At 34.5% G+C, this 23,057-nt stretch overlaps 2 protein-coding genes across 2 annotated transcripts; one reads left to right on the top strand and one right to left on the bottom strand.

The window, feature by feature from the left end:
• The first annotated feature begins 660 nt into the window (after positions 1-660).
• LOC133179534 (P2X purinoceptor 7-like) lies at positions 661-1,558 on the top strand. The gene is made up of 3 exons (XM_061314268.1): positions 661-894; positions 1,043-1,264; positions 1,402-1,558. Exons 1-3 carry the CDS (start codon positions 701-703, stop codon positions 1,556-1,558), a joined length of 573 nt encoding a protein of 190 aa, XP_061170252.1. The 5' UTR covers positions 661-700.
• Positions 1,559-1,942: 384 nt separating this feature from the next.
• On the bottom strand, positions 1,943-16,356 carry LOC133179535 (uncharacterized). Its single transcript, XM_061314269.1, is given in 8 exon segments — positions 1,943-2,099; positions 2,195-2,366; positions 2,446-2,691; positions 2,778-2,967; positions 3,021-3,145; positions 3,251-3,878; positions 15,047-15,211; positions 15,707-16,356. Coding segments are annotated over 8 exon segments (2,040 nt in total). The 5' UTR covers positions 16,064-16,356.
• Between the last annotated feature and the right edge of the window lie 6,701 nt (positions 16,357-23,057).

The following is a 23,057-nucleotide window of genomic DNA, read 5'->3' on the forward strand; positions in this document are numbered from 1 at the left end:
ATGGTCTCGGATTGGAAAGGCTTCTTTCTAATTGTTATAGTAGTCCCCTATTACCATGATGTATAAATTTCCATTGACAGTTTCAGGTAATGGTCCAACTATATCTATTGCTATGCATTGCAAAGGGGCGCCCACTTTAAATTGCTGAAGGGGGGAATTTCCAACCCCGAGACCTGGCTTACATCTATCACAAAGGTCACATGACTCACACCCTCTTTTGATACATTCATCCATTCTAGGCCAATAAAACCTACGTTTAATTGATGAAATTGATGTTGTGCATATTAATCTACTATAGGTATAGTATTTTACACGTGTGTCTTCGTTGGCGGTGAGTGTGTCTGTTCGTTGTACATATAGATAATATACAATAGAACATGTACTTGCTTCTCTTACCAGGACATATCATAATCATCATAGATTAACTTTTCTTTGTTATAAACTTTTACTTAAAGGACACATGACACAAAAAATATTTTGTCTGCATTCAATGTATTCATCATTCTTAAGTCAGATTCTTACACTGAATCTGTTAAACAAGCATCAGATAACAAGGCACAGCTGGATAAAGTAATATACAAATACTAGCCGAAGCAGTTCTCCGAGCAATGCCGACAGTTAATGAGATAAGCGTCACGTGGGTGTTTTATACGTCAGAGGTGAGCTTCTTGCAAATTCTCACTGTATCCTATTCAAAACGATGGAAGGAGATTCGTCAGATGGATTTTCTCTTGCACCAGAAGAAATTAGACCCTATAATTTTGAGCCTTTATTAGACAACACTCAAGGCAGAAATGGAAGTGAATCTGAAGATTCAGAGGACAGTGATTTGGGGTTAAATGATGAGGAAAATGCAGTAGGAGGAATTGCTACCCGAAGACAGAATTTAGCATGGTATGAAAACAAAACAAATATTTGCCTAGTTTTAGCTTATAATTTAGATGTGACAACATATGTTTACACTTTCATTATTAGCATTATCAATACATATATTTAATATATGAAGAATAAATATAATAATTTGATTTATTCATATTATAAGGTGTGTCTGTGAAAGGTGCCAAGTAATGGAAACTGATGAAGAATGTTTATGCTGTCATGAAATTGCACCCATTTTAGAAAAAATAGAAGCTAAACATTTAAAGTGCATCACGGAACATGATGGGTTTCAGGGAAATTGTCTAAATATTGATGTCCTTGAAGTCTCCATGTATGAGTTTATAGACACAGATGGGCCCCTTGATGACAACGAACCAATTCACCAGTAAGATAATCTACACAGACAACTTTTTATATTTAAGCATACAACTTTTTATATTTAAGCATATTAAAGCTGTTTTTCCTTCAAATGAATTTATATATAAAACTAGCATTTTCTTCATGGTTCATTTTATATTACAGATTATACAGATACTTAGCATACAGGCGATTTACTCGTTGGATCTGGCATATCCTTGGAAAAAGGAGACGAAAAATTATCCCAGCTTGTGTGGTATCCAAAATCAGACAGACATTTCCATCAGAGTCTTATGCCGGTTTCAAATATCCACGTTTATGAAGTGTATAAATTCCATATTGAATTAATCTTGTATTAAATACAACACATTTAAAATTCATTTCATCAAAATTTATCTATTATATCTAGATGTCCTCCTGTTAATTAGTTCATTTTTGTCAAAGTCTTCATAATCATGCGTCAGTGGACGTGGTTCATCTGCTTTATGGCCATACACAAAATCATCGTAGGCAAATTTTAAGGAAGGATAGTGCCGTCTTCTAACAAAAATCTTTTCCAGCAATTTTCCAATATACTCTGTGCAATCAAGAGAAAATAAGAATGAAGATCTTGGAAGGAAATCAAATAAGTGATTTTGGATGATTACATTATATATTCAGTGCGTATATATGTTAAGATTATACTAGCTTTTGTTAGTCATTTCTGTTACTTACCAAAGGTTGCAGACACTCTTCGAGGTTTTACTACACATTCCTGTCCTTTCTTTGCCTTTGGGTATGATACACTCCACTGTAGTTCACCCTCTCTTGTTAATGACTGACGTGTTCCATTTTCATTGTAATGAAATGCAGCAATACACAACCTGTTGAAAATGAATAATAAATAAATGTTCTAAGGATTTTTTGATTTATATTTAGAAGTATACAGAAATTAAAAAAAAAAAGAAATGCTACAAACCTTGCATGCATTGGCATGTAAAGGAAGTGCGTACTCTTTGGTGCAAAATGGTTCACCACAGAGTGAAAAACTTCAAGCCCATATGTCTGGTAAACAGGTGACAATTTTGGAAGATCTCGAAGAAGATAGGGACTCTCCACGATATCTTTTACCATCTTGTGGCATCTAGAGCCTAGAATGAAAAAAAAACTGTTAACATTTGTGAGATGCTATAAAATCAAACAAAAATAAGTTTTTAGTTGGATAATGACCTTGCTGCATCCAGTCTCTAGGTTCATCTAACTGGCCATGTTCACATCTTGGAAAGACCTCAGAATCATGTTCATGGACATTGATAAGATGGCTGCTTAAGGATTTCCATTTGTCAGTCTTCATTTGCCCATTGTTTCCACTTGATGCTGCAACCCAGTATGTGTGGTTGACGATACTTTTAATCCAACGACGGATCTGACCAGCACCACGCTTTTTTGCAGCTGTCTCTAGTTTTCTTGATATTCCTTAAATATTTGCCATTAAGTGATTTACTACAGGCTAAAGATATCATATTTTTTATCATTGAAACAATAACAAAAATCTAAATTACCCTTTGCTACGTGCCACACATCAAAATAGTGATTGATATTGGGTTTTTCAGTCTTCATGTATGACTTTATCATTGCATGGCGATCTGTCACAAGATCATGCACCTGGACACGATTTAATTCCGTTATGTGCCTTAGTCCACGTTTAAGGCCTTCTAACTCCATATGGGTAGATCAAGTTCAAATAAAAAACTACAAAAAATAGCTTTAGTAAATGGAATTTCAATTTCCTTATCTTATTCTACCTGGACCAACTGTACATCAATGATTTTATTAGTTTCAAGGTCAATCAGTGAGTAACTACAGTATTTTGCACTGTAACCAGGTAAGTCACATCTTCCATCACCTCCAAGAACCACATGAGGTTTCTCTGTTGAAAAAGTACATATAGTGTTATACATATAGTTATTATGTATATGTGAAATGAAATAAAAGCTCTATTAGTTACACGCAAATATATGTATTTATTACTTACGGCGCAAATCATCAAAATATTCTGCTTGCTGTAAATAGAATTCTTCTATGACAGCAGGAATACTATAACAGGACTGAAGACGGGAAATAGTGCGGGAACTTGGGACTAAAACTTTCAAATGGTTGAAAAGCATTAAAACTTTTGATATGCTGTTCCCACTTAAAAGCATTGCACTTGCAAGATGTAAATTAAACCATGGCATTTTCTTATGTGTTGACTGTGACTGCCATCTGTTCATGTGACCATTTTCACATGTAGAAACTGTAGATATCATGGAACCTTTGCTGTATTCTACAAGTGGGACACTTTTCCCATTACAAACATTACAGACAGATAAAAGTTGAGAGAGTGCACTTTCTGACACAACATAATATTTCTCTTCTGATGGATTATCTGTTTCATCTAATCTGTAATTACAAGTCTCCTCTTCATCTAATTCTGAATCTTCAAAATCGCTTGCATTGAAATCAGAGTCTACATCTCTGTTATAATCTTCATCAGAACTTAATTCATCATGTTCATTAGTCTCCATATAGTCATCAATGTTGATGTTGTCTTCTTGACTATTTGTATTTCCTTCTAGTGCAGTAGGCTGTCTGCACTTAATGCAGTACTGAAATTCACTGCACTGAATTTCAGCATCAACTGTCTTGAAACCTATTTTTAAGGTCTTCCGCTCCAGGCGGAAGACCTTCTACTGATTCTGATGGTTAAGATTATTCTTATTATTCTTTTTTTTTTTTTCCTAGACGCCAACTTTGAGACCTCATATCTTGCTCATTTCTCAACGGATTTTGCTCAAATTTGCAGGGTTTAAAGACGTTACAAAATTCTATCAGAATGCTGTCAAACATTTCAAAAACCCACTTCCGCTTTTGGGTTATCTCCCTTTAAATGAAAATTTAGGGGGCTTCATTTCCAGACAAAGGCTCAGAGACTACTGAAGCTGGAGTAGAAATTCTACTGAATTTAAATAATAGAAGCACTGAAGTTGTGCACATCGGTTTTTGTTTTTCAATTTCTGTATTCAAAATGGCGCTAGAGAGGGGTCAAAAATTAGAACGCCAAAAAGAGCGAAAATTTACACATATTTTCCTTTTTATCTTCTAAACTAAAAATATTTTGATAAAACATGTAGAATAAAAGTTGTGCACAATTTTAAGGCCTTTCATTTGAGACCACTAAAAAGGATCTGGCCCCTAAAATTAGGGATCTGGGGCCCTTTAAATTTTTTGCTTTATAACTCAAAAACGGTAAATATTTCGAAATAGCTGCCGTAATTAAAGTTGTTATTTAACATCTTATTGATCTCAAGAAAATGTTATTTTGTTTGAGTCTTGTGTTCTAAATGAGCTAGAAGCATAACACATATACAGGTAAGTGTTTTCATTCAGCAAGTAAACAAGAGCTCTTCATGCGTGTAATTAAAATAAACTTACTATAAATAATAAACCTTGCTATATTAGATGCTAATATTCTTTAGAATCAGGTTTTTGAAGTATTTTGTGCTTTATTTCCAAATTATTTACTGACAACTTTCCCTTTTATTTCGTTTGTTTTCAAATTTGGATAAACCAGTCTACTAAACAGGGAAAAAAAGATAACCTTTTCTTCTTATCATATAAAAACAAACAATTAAGTCAGAAAATAAAACAAAACTTTAAACATAGACTATTCACAGCCATTAAGTACACGCCTTTTACATTCACCTCGTGTGTTTACAATTATGTAACCCCTCCCTCGATAGCGCGTGGCAAAGGAGGTCACCGAGGATCAATCGGCGTGTGAACCAGCGACCTAAGGTCATACACAAAACAAACCATAGAATGTCCATTCCAAATACATTTTAACTAAGTGATGAGTGGATAAATATGTTGAATCTTTCAGATTATTTCATATCTTTGATTAAGTCGCTAGTACATTTCGATTTATATTTTATTCGCTCAATTACAAGAAAGTTGCATATTTATTCTTATAAACATTGCATTGTTGAGATAATTGCGCTTTGTGGAAAATTACTTTAAAATCATTTCGAATCTTTCATATGATTCCGTCTTACTGTTTAATTATCACTCGTTCGTTTTAATCAGCTAGTCTTAAGTGCCTTTCACTTATTCACTTCAAATTCAATGCATTTTGAATGCCGAAAAGACCACTTTCTTTGCGTATTAAAGAAACAGTTTATTTATCTCTCTAATGTTATTATTTAACGAGTTGCTATTTCTTTCATGAACATTAAACAGGATGTATATAATTAAAAATGATAATTGTATGTAGAGGTCACATTTTTAATTGTCAGGAAAATCGAAAATAAAAGTACTTTTGAGTTTGTATTATTTTCTTCCTAACTTACAATATTATTGCATACAAAATACTAGGTCGGATGCATGTAACTTAACCGCCTCAATATTTCACTTGTATTTGAAAATTCTATCGAGCGTCGAATGAATTTTACCAGTTAAAAAGTGTACCAAAAAAGAACCCTTCCTATGCAGTTTTCTTTGGGAATCAATTGGCTTAGATAGTCTACTCCGACATGTGTTGACAAAACTCACGCAATGAGAAGCCATACATTTCAAACTTGTGACCTCTTGGTCAGTGCATGTGAAGATTACGCATGGCAATTAGTGTCTGGAAAACGAAGTATGTTTTATAAGTGATTTAACAGGTTAAGATTTGTTCTCATTTTAAATTAAATACAAACACAAACCCTTTATTTTCTTTGTTATTTTATACCGTCAGTTATATCAGATAGATTGTTTTAAAAACGTGTTGTTTAGGAAGATTAATCTTATGCATTTGTTTTATTTCATCTAATAAATTGAATTTACCCATGACACAAATTATTGGTACGTGCATGTAAGTACGCGTAAATGCGATTTAATTTGTTTATGCGGAAGAGCGCCCAAAATAAATACACTTCGAACTCTGGAATTTCCCTATTTTACTGTTTAAATCATAGGTCCGCTCAGCTGACGAGTTGTTTTAATAACGGTAATAAATTATATTCAAGTCCTGGCCAGCGATCGTTACGGTTGGTGACATTGCAATTAAACAGGTCGATACTAAGGTACTAAGATACTAATGGGTGTATATATTTTCACCTAATATGTTTTCGTTGAGTGTTTTCATAAGAAGTAAATTGCTGGAGGATATCATGTTCTCCCTGATCACATCGATAGCGTGTAGAAACAGCGGTATATGAACACACGCTTTTGTGTACAAAGCAAACGTGTAAACCAAAAGGATGGGGAAAAAACGACGAAATAAAAACATTTCTCTATTAACTGAAATTATTGTCTTTAGACAGATAAAAATAAATGATTATCCGCCTGAGAACATGTGAAAATTATACCCAAATACAATGTAACGAAGGATTTTGGGTTTAATCCCGAGTACACAATTATAGCAATGATGTGTACATGTACATGCAGAATACCTCTTTTTTTATCCTTCGTCCATGTGTTCCTCCTTAACGGAAAAAATTATCAGTAAATTATATTATACCGAACGAGGTTGAAAAATGCCGAACTTTATTTCTTAAAATTAAAAGCAATTATCCGACTTTTCTCATATCACTGTAAAAATGCCGTGAAAACTAAAACTGTCTGGTTTGACTTTGTCAACGCGTTTTAGATCGGGTTTGAGATTTTTATTAAATGTCTGGAGTATTTCGCTTATTCTGCAAGTCCGTATAATGAAAGAAAACACTGACAGATTTAGAGGAAGTTCAGGGGGCCTGCCCCCACTGGCGGATTTAAGTGGGGCTTGGGGGCGCACGCCCCCCCCCCCCTAAAATTTTCAAAATATGACATGACTAATATTAATAATGCCATACTTTGATTTTATAATTAATGGTCAATTAAAAAATGGTAATTTTATTTTATGACCAAGTATCAGTTTTCTTAAAAATCAAGTCTGAAAACCTTGCATTCCCTAGGCTATGAATATTATCTCATAATTATTCAAAGCGGAAAACGTCTCCCGATTTCGTTTGAAGGGTAGACAGCACTTGTCAATTTCCTATGATGATGCAAAGAAAAATACTGCAATATTTAAAGGCTGGTCGAAGGTAAATAACATTCGGGAAACCTCGGCTGATTCCGTCACCTTCATCCAGATGCGGTACGAATCGGCCGAGGTGTGCCGAGTGAGGTAAATAAATGAATTTAAAATCAGAAGGTCTACGTTACAAACCTATCCACTGATTGATGTATTTATTTATCAAATGGTGTAACTATGCAGTAATTTACTTACATAGATACAAGACTTTTTTTTAACGTCAGGATATAGGTTAGGATGGTCACAGACGAGTGTAACTTCGACCACCTGGTTAATTTCGACTGTTCATAAATACCTTAAAATAATTTGTTTATAACCCATTATAGTGTACACACATCTATTTTATGCAGAAAGAAAATGCATTTTTCATATACAAATCAATGTTGATAATAATAGGCGAAATTTATTTCTTTACTGGAAAATTACATCCAAGAAGAAACTTTATCGCCCGAAAAATTACGGACGAGTATTTTTAAACCATTGCGGGGAATTATCAGTTTATCACCTCTAAAAATATCTTGTATATATAGAAAGACACAGTGGATATTCCTGGCGTGAACTTTATCAACTATGTTTAAATTTGCAACTTAAATTCATACCTTTTAAATTTATAGTATTTAGTTTTTACAAATAAAATGCAAATCAGCTGAACAGAAATCGGCCGAAGTTACCCTTTGCATGAATACGGCGTCAGCAGGTAACTCAGTTCGACCAATGAAAATGACGCAATGCTATTTGTTACCAGAAAAAAATCATGACCACCATCCGTATAAAAAAGTATTAGGATAATATTATGTACAAGAATACTCCGTAGAAACTAGTTCTATAACCGTGAAAAAATCATCTGTTTTGTTTACATGCGGTTTAGATGCCTGCGCATATATATATTTGTAGCATGCCTTGATAAATCGGTAAATTTGTCTCTAGGCACCTGGTGCACTTAATGTCTTCAAATTAGGTACATTTTGAAAATTGCTTTTTTTTTTCTTTTTGTCAGCATTTTTTCACAATCGTTTATGTTTTACAACAGAATATGTATTTTTTTTTAAATTAGAGATGACGCGAATAATTTCATTTATATTTGCACATCGATCGAAAATACCCCGTGTGCAGTTGAAGTTACCCAACACACATATCTTGTAAATCGAACACATTTATTTTATATCATGACGAATAATACATATAACACAATGTAATCTGAACAATAAAAGGTATTCCGAAGGAAAAATAATCCAGTAAATGTTGAGCGTAATACATGTAATAGGCAGTGACATACATGAACAAATCTAAATATAAAAAAAATAATCGGTCGAAATTACACCACCCTACCCTACAGTGTATCTGTCATATATGTATAATACTTATAAAAACAAACGTTGCAATATTTAATTTTTCAATATTCAGATATTCTTTGTGTATCATTGTGCTTCGTTTATTTCATACTGCTATAAAGGGAACTGCACGTTACAGCGTGTTTGTTTATATTGTTTCGTTGGCTGCGGTGGAGATACATGTGTAGGTCAGTGAATGGAATTTAAAAAAAAACAGCACTCTTTGGAATAACATTAGAGTTACATACAAATATCAGATTGACTAGCATCCTTGCTGAAATAATAATGATTCAGAGCGACTTGTGACATACAAGAAGTTCGTAGATTCACGAAGTTTCGAGATACACAAAGTTTCTGCTTTCTCAAGAGTAAATTTGAAATAAAAATTCTCAAATGATTAATAAATTTGTACATTATTCTTAAGCAGACGTGAAATTCCTACAAAGACTTTAGAGTATTGTAAGTTACAAACTTAATTCATATCTTATAGGCTTTTGTGTAAAGGAAGTAATCAATACAACTATTTTTGTGTCTGGTTTTACTGACTCTTAAAATTCACGAAAACCCAGGAGCTTCCGGGGGCTTCGCGCCCTGGGCCACCACCAGGGCTTCGCCCTGGACCCACTGGGGGCCTTAACGCGGCCCCCAGACCCCCTGCCTGAACGAAGTTATCCACGCCCCCCATCACAAATCCTATATCCGCCCATGGCCCCCTTTTGTATCCAAAATATACACAAGATTTAATAAATCTGACACAAAACTGGTCGGGCCCCCTTTTCAAGATTCCTGTTTCCGCCACTGAAAAAGAATGTGTTGTTCTCTTGGATGTCGATATCTGAATTATGTTTTATTTAAACACATACATGTAGTCTAATATATCATGGGCGCCGATAATAGGACGATTATTTGTTTTTTAAAATAAAGTGGTTCTTACAGATGTATAAAAAACCTTATAAACGGCTAAATAATTATTTAATTCATCTACAACAAATGTTAGTTTAGTTCTTTGCTTTCATAATCTAACTTTTTATAAATTAACACGAAAGTCGTGCGATCGTATACAAATACTCAGAAGCAATCTGTCATTTTTAATGAACGTATAGGTGAATAAATTTCCTCTCATCACTATACGTAAACCCCCATCCTCGAAATAAATAGAATGTTTTCCTTCGCAGTCGGTTGGTTTTACCAGGTACATGTCAGTACAGGTGAGGATGGAGCTTTATAGAAGCAGGTGATGAATTCCGAGAGAAAGGCACTGCCTATTTTATATACATGTACATTCTTAGGGACCTGGTTTTCTGAACCCATCTCACTGTTATTCAAAGACCTAGCTAGAAATTCTCTCTCTCTCTCTCTCTTTGAAATGCAGGCCCGTCGATTGTAAAAAAAAAGAAAAGACAAAATAATTTCAATTTTTAATAAGTATCTCATCTCCCAAGCCAAAGACCGAAGTAAGCTTTTGCTGTTCATAATTCTTCATCTTTGTTTGCTATATTGGTGTATATAAGCATTATAGTCGTTGTTGTTCTAAAAGCTACTCGTAAAGGATCACTTCTATATAAATAGGGATCTGACCTATAGTCCCGGGCTTGGTTTTTTTCTCAACAAAAAGCTTGTCGATTTCCGTTCCGATTAATGACATTAGGCTGAATACATGTAACAATTTGTTTTTCATAAATCTTTATTTTAGTGAGTAGAGGTAGGAGGAGCATTGATATTCTGAGTTTGTTATCTCCAAATGTAACAATTGAATGATATTTTTCTTTACTTCTCATTGTACATAATGGTAATGTCTACTGTCTCTGGAACTCTGTTTTTTATGTCTAGGCTATTTATTTTACAACACATTTCCGTTGGATATAATAAAAACATGCAATTAATGTGTGCAAATCATATGGGCCTAAATGAAATCCAAGGGAGTACAGTTACTGATATATGTAGCCCTACTGTTTCAAAACTTAAGATCTTAAAACATTGACTGAAAACAAAAGTACATGTATGTTATTCTAAATATATTAAGCTCAAATAATTCAAGCAATACGTAACATTCTTGTACTACATGTAACCCAGACAAGCACTAGTAGCACAGACAGAATAAAAGCAATGTGATTAAATTCTAAGGAATATAGATACAATTGAAATTCATCGCAGCTCAATGCTGCCGAGAATACCTGTATCGAGTAACACAGAGTGAGTTATTCTTGTCCTCGGGGAAAGTGTGCTATACTGAGACTTGTTCCGCCTGACTGACAACTGTATATTGGACTGTTACGATTTGATCTCTCTCTAGTGTTTCTTATATCAAAAAATGGGAATGCATAAAGGATAGATAATTGAATAAACATACACAAGCCTATAAAAAAATTAAAATAGTCTTTGAAAAGGCAAAAATTTAAAACTATAAAAGTGTGGCAACAGGTGGATTCGAACCCCCGACTTTAAAAATAAAGTACCCACGATATAAAAAACGTCAGCGCAGCGCATATATCAAATGAGCTATTGTGACTACAAGATTGAACGGTATAAATTTGAAGCAGATTGTCAAAATCAAGTTTACTTATTTTTTGTAGGTTTTTTGTGAATTTCGACCTTAGGGCAGGGTGCCCCTAAAAAAAATCCTATCTTAAATTATTCCTTACATCCCAACCTATCAAAATATCACAATTTTATTTAGGGGCAGGCCTGCCCTGAAGGACTTCTAGGCCAAAATTTATGCAAAAATCAACGCTTTAACGGACAAAATGGTGTTTCGGCCAACTTTGGAGGTTTATTCTGAAGTTGTAAATAATAAATTTTAGTTGTAAAATTCAAATTTGAAAAATTTAGACATATATACGGTAGAAAACAACAAATAAACATTGATTTTTAAATGTCACTTTTTCCGGGAAATTGTTCTTTCCTATAGGTCAATTCTTTTGTAATAGTGAATACATCCTTTTTCTCATTTTTATCTTATCAAGAACCACTGGACCATAACAACGAAAATTAACACAGAATATTTTTGGTAAAGTTTTGTTCAAATGAAGGGTCACATCCTCTTTTAACGGATACATGTAGAAAAAATTAGATGGGGTGCAGGCGCAGATCAAGGAATTTTTTTCCACGGAGGGGGTGGGGGGAGGGGAGGGGAGGGGATCCCAATAAGAAAAAATATTTCAACCCAGAAATTTCTTGACGAGCCAAAAAAAAAACTCTTTTCCCAAACGTGAAAAACCTATTTCGTGTGTGTGTTTGTGTGTGTGTATGGGGGAGGGGGGGGTCGTTGACTTTTAAAGCTTCATACCTAAGACTTTTCATACCATTTTAACACAGATCCGCGTTTTCGAGGAAGGGTCCGTGTTTTCTAATGGGGGGGGGGGGGGCATGGTCAGTTTTACTTGTTAGCTCACCTGAGCTGAAAGCTCAAGTGAGCTTTTCTGATCACCCGTTGTCCGTCGTCCGTCCGTCTGTCTGTCCGTCCGTCCGTCTGTAAACTTTTCACATTTTCAACTTCTTCTCAAGAACCACTGGGCCAATTTTACCCAAACTTGGTACAAAGTATCCTTGGGGGAAGGGGAGTTTAAATTTTTAAAATAAATGACCAAGTCCCCTTACAAGGGGAGATAATCAAGAAAAGACAAAAATAGGGTAGGGTCATTAAAAAATCTTCTTCTCAAGAACCACTGGACCAAAAAAGCTGAAACTTACGTGGAAGCATCCTGGGATAGTGAAAATTCTAAATTGTTAAAGTCATGACCCCAGGGGGTAGGGCGGGGCCACAATAGGGAATCCAAGTTTTACATTGAAATATATAGGAAAAATCTTTAAAAATCTTCTTCTCAAGAACCACTGAGCCAGAAAAGCTGAAACTTATGTGGAAGCATCCTGGGGTAGTGTAGATTCTAAATTGTTCAAATCATGACCCCCGGGGGTAGGGCGTGGCCACAATAGGGAATACAAGTTTTACATTGAAATATATAGGAAAAATCTTTAAAAATCTTCTTCTCAAGAACCACTGAGCCAGAAAAGCTGAACCTTATGTGGAAGCATCCTGGGGTAGTGTAGATTCTAAATTGTTCAAATCATGACCCCCGGGGGTAGGGCGAGGCCACAATAGGGAATACAAGTTTTACATTGAAATATATAGGAAAAATCTTTAAAAATCTTCTTCTCAAGAACCACTGAGCCAGAAAAGCTGAAACTTATGTGGAAGCATCCTGGGGTAGTGTAGACTCTAAATTGTTCAAATCATGACCCCGGGGATAGGGCGGGGCCACAATAGGGGGAATCTCAAGTTTAACATTGAAATATATAGGAAAAATCTTTAAAAATCTTCTCAAAAACCACTGGACCAGAAAAACTGAAATTTATGTGGAAGCATCCTGGGGTAGTGTAGATTCTAAATTGTTAAAAATCACGGCCCCTGGGGGTAGGGTGGGGCCACAATAGGTATTACAAGGGGGGAAGTCTGGTAATGAACAGCATGGCCAAAGTTACTCAGGTGAGCGATGTGGCCCATGGGCCTCTTGTTAAGTATATACATTTAACTGCCCCCAACCCCCTCTAGATCCGCGCATGGGGTCATTTGAAAATAGTATTCTCAAGAATCCCTGGACTAGAATGAGAAAATTTCCAACATAGCATACATTCATTTTTTTTTTCAAATATTGATTCCAGGGAGAAGGTTTGGGCCGGAAAGAGTGTTCATAATTTAACAAAGGAATTTATATATCCTCCCAAACGAAGTGTGTGGGTTTGGGGTGGGGGTGTTTTGAGTCTTTTGGAATCACAATGTCCGTCTGCCTGGCAGTCCGTCTGTACGTGATAGTTCGCCAAGGATATTATAACTTTGTTATGAAGAAACTGGAAGGTCATACTTGGTACAAAGATTACTAATGATCCGAAGGTGTGTCATGGTTTTGATCCAACATCATTCCAGCAAGTTCAAGGTCATTGGAAAAAAATAGCAAGTATCATACTTGATACAGAAATTGCTTATGACAAAATTAAAGGGTTTGATATGACTTTCATCCAAGGTCATTCCTGTAAGTTCAAGGTCACTGAGAGAAAACTGTAAGATTACTGTATGTGTTATAACTTTTGAAGCTCATACCTGGAACAAAGATTGCTTATGATCCACCGGTTTGAGATAACATAGTACTAGACTGGCAGAAGAAGTGGCAAAATTCGTGCCTGGATTATAAATTTATAAGGGGTGGGAGGAACACAAGAAACTTTTTCTCAGATTGCTTGAGATGGGTTTTCCTGACCTTGAACAAAGGTTTTTTCGGCAAGTTCAAGGTCACTGGCAGATAAATATTATTTTTTTTCCACATACTATAACTTTGTTATATAAAATCACTGGAAGCTTTTACTTGATACAGAGATTGCTTATGATCCAAGAATGTGTTTTGACCTTGATCCAAGGTCTTTCTGGCAAGTTCAAGGTCACTGACAGAAAAGTGCAATATTCTTTTTCAGGTATATCTTTGTCATTGGGTATCACTGGAAGCTCATAATTTGTTCAAAGGTTGTTTTTGACCTTAACATAGGTCATTTAGGCAAGTTCAAGGTCACTGATATAATAAGTGTAAAATTCAAAAAGGTCTAGTCGCCCAAGTGGCGCAGTGGTAAGAGTGTCTGCTCTAGAGTCGTGGATTATGGAGTTGATCCTTACGTCGCAGGTTCGAATCCCACTGTGGGACGCAGAGACTGATCCTTCGGATGAGACCGTACAAACTGAGGTCCCGTCTGGCAGTAGGTGCTGGCACGAGAAAGATCCCTCACTGCTAAATGGCCATGTGTGCCGAGTATAGGTCAAAATTTGTAGATCTCCATCGGCAAATGGTGGCGTCTCCATATGATTGAAAAATTCTCGAAAGGGACGTTAAACAACATACAAACAAATAAACAAAAAGGTCTATACTTTTGTAATAGAAAAAACTGCATGCATTTGCATTTCACTGAAAAGATGATAAATATATCATCCAGAGTGTGTAATGGCCTTGACTTAAATTCGAGGTCACTTAGAATATGATGTTTTGGATGAATAGTCTGAAAGAATACGTGACTGTGATTTTTTTTTTTTATGTCGGTGACATAAAGATGGTGTTTGCTCTTAACCAGCTGCAGAATGTGTCATGGCTTGACGCAAAGTTATTTGGACAGTTCAAGTTCACTGACAGGGGAATTTTACATTCCTTTACTGTCTTTCTACTGTTGAAACATTGAAAGTTGATGCCCCTTACAGGATTGTTTATAACCTTAAAATGTTGCATGACCTTGACTCAAGGTCGCTCTGTCCTGTCCGGAGCTCCGACGGAAGACCTATTCGTTGCATTGCAACGAGCTCGGCTCTAGTTGATTTTCCTGTTTGTATTCTTCTTGTTTTTGTTTTGACTTTAATGTCAGGAATAAACACCTGGATGGCTTTGTCAACTGATAATGTCTCACATTCTGCAGAAACATTACTCAAAGATGAAAGGGTTACTGGTTGAGTTTCAGAAACATCTGCATCTACTTTTACATTTTCTTCTGCAATATTATCATCACTGTCATCACTTTCTATCATAGCCTCTTTTAATACCTGTTTTTTAAAATTTACAAAGTCATTGATAATAAAAAATACTTAATGTAGAATATACATAAAAATCATGTTATAAACTTAAACTTTGGCATAAACATTTGTAGACTGAGGATGCCCCCCCCCCCCCTCCCCAGGCTCTGCTAATTTGTATATAATTTTAAACAATTTAGGTCAATATAAAAAAAATCAACAAAATTGTGTACATGTGTAATGAATGAACATCATGGCATTTTTAACCATTTATTTATGTAAATATAATGTCACATATATAATTATATACATGTATAATGTAATAAATATGCCATTACATAGATTATATTTATAAGAAATCTTTCTATTCTTTTGTCACAGTTCTCTCTGGCCTTTCCCTCTCCTTTTTAAAACTTAAATCCCAACGCATAATTAGATTAATAAAAAGGCCTACTTGCAACAGATATAAGTTATAATATTTTTTTTTTAAATTAAGTACCTATGTAATAAGTATTTTCTTTTTACCTCAAGTCTTTGTCGCTTTCTAAATGCACCAAATCCCGATGGTTTTCTCTCAGTGATTGATGAAGTTGAACATTCGTCTTGGGTAGGCCACTCAACATCGGGTACAGCATCATCTTTTAACTGAGCACGAGCATTTGGATAACCTAATTCAGCTAACCGGGGTGGATAGCGAGAATATTGATCTGGCGTACAGTGTTTCTCACATATTTTACTGTATTTTGTTAATTTAAGGTCTCTTCTACGGCAGTAATGTACCCATGCCTTTTGAAGACCTGCATCTTTTGGGAAGCGAAAAAATGATACATTTTTGTCCACTTTTGAGGAGCTTGAACAATTATAAACAGCACAATACGGCATCCTTACAGACTATGAATAACTCTAGATCTTTAGACACAAAGAAATATAATTGTACAAGTTCTTTATTTATGACTTAGCCTTTAACCCATTACTGGCAATTAAGGAAACTATTTGTCTTTGATCAATGATAAGAAAGATTTATAGTATCTCTTTGGCTGAAACATTTAGCATCTCTGTGCTGAAGCTGATCTCTGACGTCACCCCGACTGTTTCCGATCTCTGGGCTTTAAAATATGCATATTGAGGTCAAGCCGCTTATCAGCACTGTGTTACAGCACTAGCTGTGAAACAGATGCTTGTTTAACAGCTTCAGTGTTAGACTAAAGGATGATTAAGACATTGAATGCAGACAAAATATTTTTTGTGTCATGTGTCCTTTAACTGGGGAACTACCAGATTTACTCTTCTAGGAATACATTTTGATGTAGAATTGGATAAGGTACAACAATTAAATTATGAACCAAAATTAGTACATATTAAATCAATACTTGAACAATGGGAGAAAAGGTATTTAACTCCCATAGGGAAAATTACAGTCATTAAAACATTAGTTTTACCTTTATTAAATCATATTTTAATGTCAGTCCCAAATCCTTCTGAACTGTATTGTAAGGAATTGGAAAAAATCTTCTCATTTATATGGAATAACTCAACTCAAAGAGTAAAAAAAGAAGTAATTGTAAAAAAAATATGAAGATGGAGGTTTGAAAATGTTAAATCTGATGTCTTTCATAGCTTCCATGAAATTATTTTGGATAAGGCATCTCATCTTTACAAATAGGGGGATTGAACACCTCATTCCAAAATTCAGTTTGAAAACTTTGGAGTGAAGTAGAAGTTCAGCAAACCTTTTTAAAGTTTTGCTTTCATTTTTCTTACACTTCCTCTTCAGGATTGCCAGCTTGACAGAATGTATAGGGACTGTCCCTCAACAAGTTTTATCTACAAAATTTGTATGAAGTTCAGTATAGAGTTTTCATCATAGTCAATCAAGCAAATAAAACTGTTTTTATTCATTACAATTAATAACTTGTTAGGAATGATTTTGAACTTACTCAATTAAAACAGCTAGGTTAAGGACGTCCATGTGTAAACAAAGGAAAATCAGCAGCATATAAACGGTATAATTTTTAAACGAAATTTCAAGGCAATAAAAAATCACTTAAATAGGATCTATATATGGTTCAATTACAACAGTGCTCCGGATCATTTTTCAACAAGGACATTACTGACGTCAGCTGTTTATCACGTGACATACCAAAAATAGACAAAACATACCTTCCTACTTTCAACACAAAAGTTCAAGGATATACGACACGTGTTGAGAATAATGTCTACTACTAATTAAAAGTCCTAGAATTCCTTAACCTGAAAAGTGCTGGGAGCAAGTATAGCATCCTCGAGAACACAGTCTATTTTAACTTCAAAAACCTTCGACCGATACATAATCATGGTATTTACCATTTGCTTGCAAGAAAAAATGCTGTTGTAAAACATGCACAAGTTGCTCCCAGCACTTTTCTTGTAAAGAAATACATACCCTTAACATATTTATAAAGCATAAGTCCATACATATAAGGTATATCGTTGAACTTTTACGTTTTAGCAGATTCGGATTGCTGTTTATGCAAATGAGCTCATACAAAACGCACTGATGATCGAGATCAAGGGCAGATAATTCCACTATTTTGAAGTTAACAAAGCGTGCAAAATTCGACTTTAGAAAGAAAGAACACGTTTCCAAGATGTATTCATAATATCTTTGGAATAAAAAAAAGTTTAAACTCTTTTTAATGATTTATATTCTTGTTTTCAGGTTGAAAACCAGGACTGAAACTGCAGATTTGGCTATACTCTATTATTTCAAGCACTGCTATGAAGGGGCCTTAGTGGGCGTTTCCAGGCTTTATTACCAAAGACCATCGATTTTTTTCTCATACATTTCAATGAATAAACGAAATAAAGTTACATTGTTGTCTTTGTTTTCCCCAAAGGCTTTAATTTGGCACGATTCATGGAAGTGTTGGTAAAATTAAACCTTGGATCCACCACTCATATTGCATAAAAGAATCATACGTGTACATAAAACTCAAGCTGCAAGTCACATATATTCAAAAAAAATTTTTGAATAATCAAAGATAAATGACAAAAGATATGAACCAGGAATTTGTTTATTCAATTAAGCATAATTTTGTCAATATATAAAAATTAACAAAAAATCAATGAAGTTAATCTCTATACAAAATGCTTGTACAGGCTATGACAATAAAAGTCACTGAGATTGCAAGAAAATGAAGAAAAGTGATCAAAATTCAGATCATATCTTTTTTTTTCAATCAATATTTTTGCTGATAAACAACACTTGGAAGATGAGAGGGAAAAAAAAGTAAATTATTATCATAATAAAAAAATGTTTCGGTAGTGTTTTTAACCCCCCAAAAAAGAACAACTCGATAAATGAATGCTTCCAACTTTTGGAAAATGTTCAAAAATCAAAATAATTTTAAAATATTTTTTGGAGATTAATTTAAGAACAATCATGGCAGATGTGCAATATCCTGAAGCTGACCTTGAAATAGTTAAAATCAAAAACATTGAAAAAATGTAAGTAAGAAGATCAAGAAAGAAATTTTCTAACATTTGGGGTATTTGACAATACAGAGAGAGTCATCATGAATTTCTGTAACTTTGCGAAAGTTATAATTGGTCGTTGTACAAAAGATCCAGAATGCATTCAATGGTGGTCATCAAAGGAAAATGATAATAGTGCTATTGTAAATGTTAAGTCTTCAAAGTCAGCAACATTTAGATATAGCTTTTATAATAGTGTTATGAACAAATATTCCAAGATGCACTTGCCTTATGATAAATTTGTACGCCAGTTACCACGCGTGCAAAACTACTTAACACAACCAAAATACTGGAAAAACAGTAACAAAAGTGGACAGAAAAAAGACTTCCTTATGCAGTTTTCTTTGCAACAATGGGATTCCCTCTCACACAAAGAAAAACTTCGTCATACAATATATGACTGTTCTCCATGTAAAAATACAAAACTGATAAATTATTCAGTACTTCACAAGTCCACCACAGAATCAACTGAAAACATCGTGCAAATGTCTAATGAACTTGCAAATGAAATTGAAAATAAAAACAGTACAGGGGTCAACAAAATATTGAATGTCTTGGAACCAATCTCTGAAAAAAAGTTTCAAACAAACTTGAAATCAGTTGTTTCTGATAGGTACAACTTAACAGAAAAACTGCCTAGTGAGCAGAAACGCAAACAAAAAATCAAGCAAACACACGAAAACACAAACAAAATAAACCAAATCATAACCAACAATGAAAGCGAGGTTCAAAATTTTCTTGCGTCAGGGAAGTCTTACAGTCAAGTTGATAGGGATAGATTGTCCACATTTTTTGAAGCCACAAATTCAGCAAGGGAGAGAACTGTCCGTGTGTCAAAAAAAAGAACTGTCCAAAAGGGACAAATACCCCCAGCTGGGTTTTTCAGAGAAGATACCAAATCACTAATGTTTTCTAGATGTGAGAGGTGTTCACAATTTGCTTAAACATTTAGAGTGAGAATTTAATTACTCATTATATTTTTTTTTAATGAATGAAACTAATGTGCAGCCTAATAAAACATCAATATTAATAATTACAGTGTTTTTTTTATTACATTGAAAAAAAATAGTTTGCAACTATCTGTCATCTTTGTGAGACATGACACTCTGCAAATTGATTGTTGAAAAAAAAATATAATTAATTATACAAAGTCAAATTGATCTTAATACCTTTATATCAAACTCATTTTAAAAATAAAAGGCTGGTTTCAGTAACTATGTATTTTGACAGACATAAATTACAATTAAGAGGCTTAGACAACAGAGATCTTTATATCTTTCTGCCCAATTCCCAGGAGATATAGATAAGACCTGCTTGATCAGAGATACCATAACAGCTTCCAACACTGAACTCATTAATTAATCTTTAACTGGATGCATGTCCGATCATTACTCCAAAGGGACAAATAGATTTACACTATCTGCTGTGTAATGTGAAAACTGTTTTTAATATTTTGTGATTTTTTTTTAGTTCTAATGAGTAGTTTTAAGCTGTGGTTCACATTTTTGTACAGATGTTCTAGATTCTATGCCTCAAACCTTAGACATGAACCCAAAATGACTAAGTCAATAAAAATGAAAAAAAAAACACCTGTAAAATGCAGAAAAATTATCAAATAATGTTGAAAATACCAGGTGCACATCTTCATATGGTAAATAATAAGTGTACAAATTTTCATACAAATCTATGCAATAGTCTCTGGGAACAGATGTACAAAAAAACGACTTATGCCGTGATCAGCACTTGCGTACAAAGTATACGATCGCGGCATTTGCCGGAATAAGCATGATAAGGGTTGAAAATCTCTAAGGACAGGTAATGACAATTAGAGAATTCCAAGTAATTTTCTACTCATGGATTGAACAGAAATTGTGATTCCGAGGAATTATAACTCCGTTGTAAAAAAGTAGGTTTACGCAAGGTTTTTGAGATCTGAATGTTTCAGGTACCAAAGTTCAACTGTAGAATATTTCCTACAGTATAAGTTAGGACTTTGACATAAACTTTGTTTTGTTTTTGTTCTAGTGTACATCACTTTCAAACGTTTTGAAAATTTTAATCATGCTTTGAAAGAGATGCTTTGAAAAAAGAAAAATTGACATTCAAAATGTGCATTTGTATGAAATAATCTTTAAGGAGGTATTAAATGTATTGTTTTTGCTCCGTTTCTTCTGATTTCTTGCAAAACCTCTATATATGTAACCATTATCAAGTCAAACCTCGTTATTTTGAACTCCATGGCACTGAAAAAAAAACTATCGACATATCCACGGATATCACATCGAGGTTAAAATACTTGAAGAAATAGTAGCTGGAATTTTCACCTCAATTCAACATATGCGTGATGTTCGAGATATTAAAGTTCCAGACATCAAAGTTCAACTGTAGAGTATTTTCTACAGTATAAGTTCAGACTTTGATACAAACTTTGTTTTGTTGTTGTTACAGCACTGAGAAGATATTCAAGAGATGTAGTGAGCACGTCAAGGAGTCACAGGAAATGATGTGGAGCATGAAGATCATAAAGGTACAAATTGATGTGAATTTGTCTGAAAATAAAAATCCCCCCCCCCCCCAAAAAAAAAACGTTTTGTTCTCATGTACCGTTGCAACTCAATGTTAAAAAACTTGATGTAAAAAAAAAAGGGGGGAACTGGAGAAAAAAATGTCTGCGATCCCTGTATTTATTACCCCCCCCCCCTCCCCCAACACCCTACACATATGCCACTATGCAGTCACAAAAAAATTCTTTTATAATATGTTTGACTAAATTATATTGATTTAAATGAAATTGTAGTCTAAAAAACCCTTTTTTCAGTTTTAGAGTAAAATATCACTGTTGGACAGAATAGCAAAATTTTTATTTTAAATCCTGAATATCTAAAAGCTTTAACTTTGCTTTACTATTGAATCTTGCATTTTAGTTCACCTCAGCCCAAGATGAGAGCTTTTCTGATTAACATTTGTCCATTGTCTGTCATTGTATGTAAATATGCTTTATTGAAAATAAGGTGGATTAATTAGATTTGCTGATTTTATTGGCATAATTTTTTTTACCCAGTGTATACAAGCAGCCCTGTCCTTATCCGGTTGTAACATTCTTGACAACATTACAGAATGCAAAAATAAGTAATAATCAACCTAGCTTGTTTCAGTGAACAGGGTGTTATGAACAACATAAGCTCTGCAGACATACTAACCATGATGCCCTAAATGGGTTGCATGGAATATGTCTGCAGAGATAATGTTGTTCACACCCATGTTCACTGAAACAAGTTTGTCCATTTCTTAAGTAAAGTCACATAATTCAATGTAAATGGAGAAACTCAGACTGCACTATATTGGGCTTCATGAAATATGCCTACATATATTTTTATGCCCCCCTTCGAAGAGGAAAGGGCATATTGCTTTGCTACTGTCAGTCGGTTGGTTCTGTTTGTTGGTCCTCCAACAGTTTCCGTTCATTTTCTTTGCAAAGGTTGCACATACTGAAATGGAATTTGGTATATAGATTTATCATAAGAATATCTTGGTCAAGTTTTGTTGGGGGGGGGGGGGCATAAGCTTTGTATGTTGTTTAACGTCCCTCTCAAGAATTTTTCACTCATATGGAGACGGGGGGGGGGCATAAGTGTTTTAGAAACATTTATTGTTATGTGATAAGTCTGTGTGATTTACACTTCAATTACTTCATCAAACTACAAAGAAGATCCTTAAGCAACCACAACTGTGGGTGACGATATGTGCAGTGAGGATACATAGGTACATTTTATTTCCAGCAACACCATTCATTATATATAATTTTTCACCTGGCAACAAATGTGCCAATGGATGACAATATGTGTAGTGAGGTTAGGTGCATAGTGTGGTCAATGACAATATGTACAGGACAATAATGTGTACCATCACAAACATGGACCATATTATACATGTATGATTCAAAGGACGTGTTTTTAATGAATAAAACCTAATTAAAATGTTTTGCATTATTTCAGCTTGAGTTGGTGCGACAGCCACGTGTATTCGTTGAGAGTATGGAGAAGCCTCTGGTTTGGCAGACCTCCAGTATAGCTGCTTCCGTATCCATGGAGGAGACCAGAGTAATGCACCAGACAGACAAACAGACAGAGGTATAGAGTTTAAATATTATAGTCAACAAATGAGAGGACACAATTAATTCAAGTAATGAAAAGATTTTACGGTAGAACATTTAAGTCAAGTATTAAAAAGATTTTACACTTGTGACGATGACAAATTTGGATTTTATTTTTAGTGGATGAGAGATGTGAAGAAGATGTTTGTGAACCTGCCCCTCTGCCCCCACGAGTGTTCATCCAGGACGTCCAGCCATCCCTGACTTTGG

The sequence above is a fragment of the Saccostrea echinata genome, unplaced genomic scaffold, assembly GCF_033153115.1.
Source record: "Saccostrea echinata isolate AGI-Se365-2 ecotype Australia unplaced genomic scaffold, CSIRO_AGI_Sech_v1 ptg000005l, whole genome shotgun sequence".
NCBI lineage: Eukaryota > Metazoa > Mollusca > Bivalvia > Ostreida > Ostreidae > Saccostrea > Saccostrea echinata.

Excerpts from the sequence above, each read along its gene's own strand:
- LOC133179534 (XM_061314268.1), top strand. The coding sequence starts at position 701 with ATGGAAGGAGATTCGTCAGATGGATTTTCTCTTGCACCAGAAGAAATT. Across the intron at positions 895-1,042 it reads CGAAGACAGAATTTAGCATG|GTGTGTCTGTGAAAGGTGCC; the intron begins GTATGAAAACAA and ends TCATATTATAAG. Across the intron at positions 1,265-1,401 it reads GACAACGAACCAATTCACCA|ATTATACAGATACTTAGCAT; the intron begins GTAAGATAATCT and ends TTTATATTACAG.